The sequence below is a fragment of the Equus caballus genome, chromosome 1, assembly GCF_041296265.1.
Source record: "Equus caballus isolate H_3958 breed thoroughbred chromosome 1, TB-T2T, whole genome shotgun sequence".
In the NCBI taxonomy this organism is placed as follows: Eukaryota; Metazoa; Chordata; class Mammalia; order Perissodactyla; family Equidae; genus Equus; species Equus caballus.
The window spans coordinates 67,304,062-67,312,906 of record NC_091684.1 but is presented as its reverse complement, the minus strand read 5'-3'; the positions used below and the strand labels follow the sequence as shown (position 1 = coordinate 67,312,906).

General features: G+C 54.7%; 1 protein-coding gene and 1 long non-coding RNA gene across 41 annotated transcripts in view; one reads left to right on the top strand and one right to left on the bottom strand.

Annotated features, from left to right (window-relative positions):
• ZMIZ1 (zinc finger MIZ-type containing 1) overlaps window positions 1-8,845 on the bottom strand; it is a 238,649-nt gene continuing 229,804 nt past the window's right edge. For 23 of the 40 annotated variants that reach the window (XM_005602517.4, XM_070227972.1, XM_070227967.1 and 20 more), the window contains 2 exons: window positions 5,322-5,579; window positions 1-3,818 (listed from right to left, as the gene is read on the bottom strand). In XM_005602517.4, the coding sequence (XP_005602574.1) occupies window positions 3,711-3,818; window positions 5,322-5,579 (366 nt within the window). In that variant the 3' untranslated portion in view covers window positions 1-3,710. Of the gene's footprint in view, window positions 3,819-5,321; window positions 5,580-7,859; window positions 7,981-8,845 lie in introns of all 40 variants that reach the window. The other 17 variants (XM_070227992.1, XM_070228017.1, XM_070228007.1 and 14 more) reach the window with 3 other exon arrangements.
• Window positions 5,523-8,518, top strand: LOC111774374 (uncharacterized). The gene is made up of 5 exons (XR_011423476.1): window positions 5,523-5,612; window positions 6,809-6,964; window positions 7,535-7,647; window positions 7,915-8,137; window positions 8,224-8,518. It is a non-coding gene; the product is annotated as an uncharacterized lncRNA (long non-coding RNA).

Genomic DNA, 8,845 nt, shown 5'->3' with positions numbered 1-8,845 from the left:
TTCATTTTTGTCAATTTATTTAGAAAAAAATTAACATGGGCAAATGAGATACCTCAGTGTTACAACAGAGTATAGAAATGTCTAGCAATAGTCAAATAATTTGATCTTTAAATACAAAATAACCACATGAACACCTAATATACAGGTTTCATCTGAATACATATTTATTAGATAAATATTAGAAGTTGTCACATCATCTAACTACATACAGCTTTGCAAGACTAGAAATCACAATTAGTTTTCTGACCAGTTTGAAGTATGAAATGGTTGCATTGTACATACATGTACAAAGACGACGACGGTTTCTGTGGGAGTTACTTCAGGCTGCACTGTGGGTGTGTTTATGGGTATGTGTGAATCACCTGCAGTCATGATATCAAAAATTATACAAAGTATGAATTTGATTACAATTTTCTTCTGAAATCCCCGTTTCTTTTCATTATTTCCATAGCACCCTAAAAATACACAGGTGGCAGGACTAGTACACTGAAGCTAAATAGTACATGTAGGTAAAATAACAACAAAACAGAACAAAAGCTCCTTTGCACACAGGGTCAGAGTATCTTACATGAGTGAGACAAATGTGGAGAGACCGACCTCACAGACGCTAACGAACAGGATCTAGTTTTTCCATGTTAAGATGGAGTTCAAGCCTTTTTTTTTTTGTTTTGTTCCATAAAATAAAAACAATACACATTCCAAGGAAAATGAATGCATCTGTTAACATGTCTCTATTTCTCATTTACATATGTACACACGTCCCTTGAGTCTCTGATGCTGACGTCGCCCTATCTGGATGGGTCAGGCAGAGGGAGCAGATGTGTAGCTCTCTGGGGGGTTAGGGCTTCCATTAGGGAGAAATGATTAGAAGTTTCTTAAAAAAAAAATAAAATGGCTACAGGGAACATACCTGGGTAAAGCTTCAAACCAAGATGGGGTGATTGCCTGTACTTGGGCCTTCCTGCCTGCCGGCCGGCGCCCTACCCACCCAGTGGAGAGGCAACAGGCATATGCCTATGGCTGGGGTGGATGCTCGTCATGGAGAAGTGGTTTGCTGAGGCCTCGTTTTTGCTGAGGTTACTTATGGCTCCAAGTAGTTGTCCGAAAGGATCAGGGAAGCATCTCCCCAGAGTTCAGAACCGACCCTGCTTGGGGAGGCTGTTGTCACCTGAATCTGTCACCAGCTGGGGCTTGTTCCAGCCCTGGACGCCTTCATGCCTCCCTCACCCCCTGGCCAAAATCACTCTGGAAGAGTGCACCCCCAGAGCATGGGCTTCAGGCACCACGGTTCAGGAAAGCTCTTTGCCGAACTTGCTGGTGGAGGCTCGCTTGCGAGGGGGCCCAGGAAACCTGCCTCAGGTGCCCAGCCCATGGCTCCTGGCACCTGGGCTGTGGGGAGCATATTGACCCTCTGCACCAGAAAGCTGGGAGTAGGTCAGCGAGCAGAGTGGGGACTCCCGGTAAGAACCAGGAGGACCCCAGGCCTTTCTGGGACAAAGTAGCACGACAGGAAGCAGGAACTTCTAAGGAAGGCATCTGTCAGTCAGTTTGGGCGGAACATTCCCAGATGGCCCGACACAGTGTGACCACCTGCCGGGGCTATCGGCCACTGAGCAAGGATGGCCACATGCTACCTGGCATCATTTTGTCCCCACCAGCCGACTGGGGATGGCTCCAAACAGTGGCCGGCCTGGTCTCCTGAGTCACGGCACAGCCACCCACGCTCTTTGCCCCATCATCTGTACAAACAGCCCTGGTTGCTTTTTTGTTTTTGTTTGTTATTTTTTTAAAAAAAGACTCTGTTTTTGTCATTGAGTCAAGGTATTTTAAAAACACCAGCAAAGGCTATAACCAGGTCATGAAAATGTTGAATATTATCAAAGACGATACTAAAATATTCACAAAGATATTTACAAAAGCAATTCTTAAAATAATTGATTTGCATACTGAACACCACACTGTTTGAAAAAACCTTGACAATAGGACAAAGGAAAAAAGCGGGGCGTGGGGGTGACAATGGCAGCTGTCCTACAGAAAACCTTGTGCTGGCCGTCTGGTACGGTGACTGGAGGTCAACAGCTGGGGTCACCGTTCTGGTCAAATCCAGAGGAGTGCTGGGGACCACCCGCCACAGAGAGGGAGACGGAGACTGAGAACACGGACAGTGAATGGGAGAGCAGGAGAGGCCCCAGGCAGCAGTGGAAAAGGGGGCAATGATTTTACAGATGTGACTCAAGTGACCCGACAGCCCAGCAGCAGCACAGGCCATGCGGCTTAGGGGAGCACGGACGAGCCTGAAACAAAAGAGACACACAAGCTACCCAGGAGACTCCAAGAACAGCAGGCCAGATGGAGCCAAGCAGTGGAGGGAAAACCAGAGGCTGCCTCTGCCTGAGCGAGCAGGAGTGTGGGGTGAGCTTTCGAGGGCAGAGGGATACAGAGGGAGGGAAAGGCTGCCAGCCAGGTGGGGCATCTGAGGCAGCCACAAACACCACAGGATGCTCTTGGGTCCATCCCAGCACATGTGATGCCTGACTGGGCCAGGGCTGGGGGCAGCCTTGAGCAGAGACAGATGGACAAGGGGGCAGGAGACATGCTGATGCCTGGGTCCTGCTGCTATGCCCTTGCATGCGCCTGAGCCCACATCTCCCCTGCCTTCCCACCATCCTACCTTGCCGTCTAGGTGTACAAAGGGGAGCTGGGACAGAGGGAAGTGGGTGTCCCTAGTAACAGTCTTGGAGAGGTGAGGGAGCAGGAAGAAGGAAACAGAACAAATGGAGAGAAACGGTTTGCTTGCTGTCCAAGTCCAACATTCCTTTTCTCCAGATGACTTCATAGCTTTAAGTTGTGTTTAAAAACGGGGTGGCTTGGAGCAAAGTTCTAAGTTGCCGTTCCCATTCGACTCTGGCTGGAGGCATCCCTCGCCCCCTGACTAAGGGCACAGTAATGTCAGGTGGGCTCTCTCTTCCTCTGCCCCTCAAAGCCGGGCCCTGGCCTCAGTCCAAAGGTCCCGAAGCCATCTTGCTGCATTGCCCTGGCTCTGAGGAGGCCCTGATCCCCTTTCCCACCCATCCCCAAGCAGGAATGGCACACCCTCTCTCGAATGCAGAATCTTGTCCTTTTTCTCTGCTTTCTGAGAGAGAGTATTTACAGGGTTATCTTGGCTTAGAGGTCAGGGGTCAAAGTGATGTCCTTGGCCCATGAGAGAGTTCTCTTTCCCAGAGGTTTGTGCTTTTCTGTGGTGGGTGGTGGTGGTGGTGGGCAGACCATTCTCACTGCCGTCAACCGTCACTGCTCCTCCAAGGCTCAGGGCCCGCCTGGGTCTCGGGGGGGCCTTCTCTCAGGCGCACAGTCACTTGAAGGAGGCTCTGGGCCAGGAAGTAGGGAGGCAGGGTCACAGTTTAGAAACTGGTAGAACCTGGGGGGCACGGGGTCTTTTGGAATCAGCACACACAGAGGGACCAGGAAGCCGTCGTCAGCGTATGCCTCTCAGGAGGCCAGCTCCCCATGACAAGGGTCTTCTTCAGGGCCTGCTCTGGGCGTGGGCTCCCAATCCACACAGCCTTCACAGCGCACCCTCCCGCCCCCTTGCTCTGAGAAGGCCGCAGAAGGGGCGGTCGGAGGGCACAGGCTCCCAGCGGGAAAGTGTGTGTGGGACAGACAGGGAAGGAGGCAGAGTAGGGGGTATGGCCCCGACGGAGGGGTGGGCTTCAGTTGTTCTCAAAGAGAGAGAGGAGGTCATCGTTACTATTGCTTGGCAGGTCGGGGGGGTCCAGGTATGAGAGGAGCTCGTCGGGATTTGTGAGTTCTGGAAGGAGCTGGAAAAGAGTACAGAAGCCCAGATGAGGTGTCAGCTGAGGGCCAGGGTGGCCCAGGGTGAGGGGCAGCCCCAGGCCCGTTCATTTGCCCTCTACCTGCCTCGCAGAATTCTGGTCCCAACAGGGGAATAATAGTGCCAGCTGTCCCCAAACAGGCCACTGTGCCAGTCTAGGGCACACTCATGCTTATTTTAAGCCTGGGAGAGAGAATTCCCCAGCCCACCAGCTGGGAAAGCTCATAGCGGGTCAAGGGGCTTCCTCTTGATCACAGTGTTCCTCTGGCTCCCTGAGACCCTGTGTGAGAAGCTGTGGGTCACTTGGGCCTCCCAGGAGAAACCACATGGCTTTGCACATAAGGCCCGGCGGTCCCTGTAGCTCCCACTACCCTGGACCTCTCCCAAGAGCTCACCACTCCTTGGTGAGCCCGTGGCTGGCTACCAGCACTGCCCTTCCCTGCGCCCCCTGGGCAGAGGCTGCAGACAGTCCCTACCCTCTACTGTGAGGTCTCTGGAGTTGTTCTGTCACATGAGGGGTCCTCATGAACCTAAAAGCACCCCCACTGGCCTTGTCTGGGGAGGAGATTTGGGTAAGAATCCAAGATGGCCACAAAGCTGAGTAAACCCCATTCACCACAAAGACTCCAACACTGGGGCTGAGGGTGACAGCAAGGCTGCGATGTGAAGGACAGGAGTGGCTAAAGAGAGGCCAGGCCTCCTCTCTGGGAATCTAGAGCCTAGGGGTGTGGGATGGGAGGGGCAAATGCTGTGTCCCTTCCTGGCTAGCCCTGGCCAGCTGCCCAGCACCCATCATTCAGAGCATCCCCCTCACTCCACCTTCCAAATCATTCAGGTCTGAAGGTGGGAGACTCATGAATCTCAGCTGCCCACTTCCACCTCAGTAACCCCCTCGCATGACCCAAGGATAATCCTACTTCACCCACACAGGGGCCTTTCTCAGAGTGAGCGATGGAGCAAGCAGAAGCACAGGGAATGGACAACACACGGACAAGAAACTAAAGACAGACAAACACCAGTGAGACAGAGGGACCCTGTCACTCCAGCCCTTCCCTTGCCTTGGGCTAGAGAGTGGGGCAGACACGGAGATGGCAAGCTCAGTGTTGGGGGAGAGGGCAGGGGTGGGGCTGGGGGGAAGAAGGGCAAGGACCCTCTTGTGCTGCCTCCAGAACCTGGGCCCAGAAGAACTCTGAGGGTTTGGGTGGAAGGCGAGGCAGGGCTTGGCTGCAGGACTGTAGCCAAGGGGACGAGGGGGCAGGGGCCAGCAGAGTGGGGAGGGGACGCTCAGACCCTTGGTGAGGCTTCCCCATTGTGGGGTTCCCTGGTTCTGGAGCCAGGGGAGGCTGGATGGGCCCACCCACCACCCACCCCCTCATAGCTGTACCTCCTCCACCCTGGGTCTCAAGCCCTCAATACCCACCCCTGCTCTTGGGCAGGTCCCAGTGCCAGGCCTAGCCCCAGGCCAAGGCAAGTGGCAGCCCCAACTTACATCCAGCGAAGGCTCCGGCATGTCTGATGCTCCCTGTGCTCCGGCCTGACCCTCTAAGGCTGAGGAGGGGTTAAAGGTCAGGTCGCTGTGTGGATGGTTGCTGGGAGCGGCCTGTGGCGGTTGCCGGGGAGGCTGGGAAGGAGGAGGAGGAGCCCCACTGTGATGTAATGGAGGCCCTGCCTGGCTGCTGGGGTGTGGGACGTGCAAACCTTGTTGTATGGAGGGATGGGGCTGGTCAGAACTGCCAGCGTGTGGCATCTGTGGAGGAGGAGAGAGCAGGAGAAAAGAAAGGTGAGGTGACGAGGTACAGCGACGAGATGCCTGGAGAAATGAAAACCAAACAAAACCAGGAAAATAACAAACCCCCAAAACAAACCCCCCTTTACAAAGCTGAATGCTTTTTTTTTTTTGTGGAGAAGCAAAAAGTCCTCCCCAAAAACCACCAGTCAGGGAGGCTGTGGAGAGGATGGCAGGGGAGAGGGCCTTTGAGGCCACGTGGGCTGGGAGGGAGGCAGCCAGGGGCTCTGAGACAAGCACAAACACTGAGAGCCCCTCTGCCTCTCCAGCCCAGACACCATCACAATGAACAACAGCGAGGGCAGAATGGAGAAGCAAAATGGGCATGTTTCCAGGGAGTGGGGAAGCGGAAGGGGTGCTGCTGGCAGCGTGGTGCAGGCCCCTGAGGGCCAGGGCAGTGGAGAGCAGACACGGACAGACAGCATGGGGCAGGCGTGCAGCTCAGGAGTGGGTCTGAGCCCCACCAGTGGGCCCTGGGCAGGGGGCCATGCTGGGCACGAAGCTTCCTTTTGAGAGCCCGAGGTGGTGGCAGCCAGGGCCTTGGTGCAAACCCTGCCTGCTGCCCAGGGTAGGGTGCAATTGAGCCGAAGTCAAAGGGGCTTCTCAGTACTGCCAGACCCTTCCTCCTGACCACCCACCTAGGCAGCTACAGGCTGCACTCACATGGTACTGAAGAATGCAGGCACCTCCATGCCTCCCAGAGCCCAAGGGTGCATGGAGGGCATGCCTCGCTGAGGCTGGGGCAGGTTGTGCTTCTCTAACAGATGAACCAGAGAACCCACGCCCTACATGTGCCTATGCACTGACACACGGGGGCTGTGTGTGGGTGAGATTTCAACTGCCCCTGCTCGTCTGTTTGCTGCTCTAAGCAGGTCCTCCTTCAGAGCTCAGACCTCAGAGAGAAAGGCCGAGTCCAGGCCCTCACGCTATTACCAGCATCTCTGACAGACCCCCCCAGCCCCTCCTGCACTCTGCTAATGAAGGGGAGCTCACCGACTTGCCAGGCCGCTCATTGGAACGGGCAGCCCAGTGACCAAATGTCTCCTTGGTCTTTTAGTACCCTCCTGCCCACACTGTCTTCTGGGCCACACAGAGACATTTACACTTTCTTCCTTTCTGGGTTTGGAAATGGCAGCCATACTATCCATGATCTTCTCCAAACTCTAGTTCCCCCTCCCATTTCTCCTAAGTGCTATTCCTCAGGCCTTGCTGTGGGCTGACCTCTGCTCATAGTCCAGGTGGCCCGACACAGCACAGTGCCCCTCCAGCCTGGGCCCTGAATGGGGGATGACTGCACAACAGTGGGATTGGTGACCCTAGGAGACCATGTGTGGGATGCACATGAGGTAAGAAGGACCAGGAGAGACGGGAAGAATGGCCACCACAGCTGTCAGTATGAGGCCAGCTTCTGACTCCCTCCCATGCCTGTGGATGCCCTACAGTGTCCATTCTGGGTGGCAAGGGGCAGGAAGCAGGGAGGGGCTCCATACTCCTGGGGCAGCCCACTGAGGACAGGCAGTCCCTGGATCTGACACCCTTAGCCCTGACATCTTGCTGGAATGTCCCAGGGCTCTAAGGAACAGGTGCTCTCTGGGATCTGCTGAAATACCTGTCAACCTGTCACCTGGTTGGGAGGTGTCCTTGGGTGAATCAGTGTCTGGGTGGGGCCCTCCCCGACTCCCCAGGCACATGGGAACCCTTCCTGGTCATGTGCTCAGCTGGGGTCCAGGCTGCTCTGGCTGGGCAGGTGTGGGGGAAGTTTATCAGTGACTCCACTACTCCACCTTGCATAGCTGGACTTCTGAGTCCAGTTGCTGTCTAGAGAGAGACCAGAAATGGGGAAGGACAATGCCTATCTGGGGAGTACCCTGGGGGGGCTGTGAAGTCAACTTCTGAGTTTAGGTTCCTCTGCAAAGAATCCTGGCGGCAGCTAACAAGGCAGGAGAAAGCCTTGTTGGACACAGGAAGTACATGGCATCCATCTGTCATTTTCCAGCTTTGGGAATTGTGAGGGCTCAGGATGAGTTCCGTGAGTATGTGCAGGGTATGATCTGGGTGTGGAATGCTGAGATCCTGAGGAGCAGGACTGGGGAAAGGGGGCCAGGAGAGAGGCCCCTAGAAGTTGGAAGCCCCGTGGGACAGAAAGTAACTTGCAAAAATATGGCTGAAGCCCCATGAAAGCAGCTATTTCTAACTTGGCATCCTGGGGTCCCATGGCAAAGTTGCTACAGTGCTCCTCACCTAGAGTGAGTCCTTTTGGTTAATAGTCACTCTTGCTGAGAATCAGGTGGCTCAGGCCCACAGGCAGCTCCTGATCCAGTGCCAGAGGCAATTTCATGCGGAACAATCCAGAGGCCCCTTCCTTCCGGCCATGTGATGGAGGATGAGAGAGTATGGAGTGGCACCTTCTGGTGTAGGCCCACCCAACCCTGCTGTCAGTCACTGGTGGGAGCCCTGGACCCTTCTCTCTGGCTGGCGTGGCCCAGGCCTTCAGTGACTGCCCCTACCCTCCACCTAAGGTGAGAAACCAGGGACAGACAGAGTAACTGAGGCCTCAGACTTCAGTCTCAGTTTCCCCAAAACTCCAACACTTTCTTCCATCCAGGCACGGCCAGGACTTTTGCTCCATTAGCACAAGGCCTGTATCTGTCTTGCTTACACCTGGCACAAGGCCCAGCCTGGAGCACTGGCTCAGGAATCATCTGCTAAATGGAGTGGAATCATCCATCGCCCATTAGATGAGGACTTGCGGGCAGCGAGGCCTTCTACCACCGCCATTGGGGCCTCAGGAAGGGGAGGCCTCTGGACGGCACAGGACACCTTACCCGCAAGGAGCTTTCTCAGCAACACAGTGTATGTGTTAATAAATGTGAAACAGGATGAGAAGGGAACACTCAGAATACGTAGCCTTCCCAACATTTCTGTTTGCAAGATTCAGACCCCTGGGACGTAAAGTGCCTGGGTATGGGACAAAATTCTAGATGGCTAGGGCTACAGTGAGGTAGTGTAAGAGTGAGTGAAAGTAGGGGAGAAGGTGAGTGGGGGTGTGTGTGTACGTGGTGGGTGTATAGGGGTGTATGGGGGCATATGTAGTGGGTGTGCACACATGCATGTGTATGCACAGAGTGTGTGTGCAGGGAGGAGACTGAAGCTTCCCCCTTCTCCTCAGAATTCAATGTCCTGGGTGAAACAGCCAAGTCCAAGGACACCGCTGGGCCATGACCCAG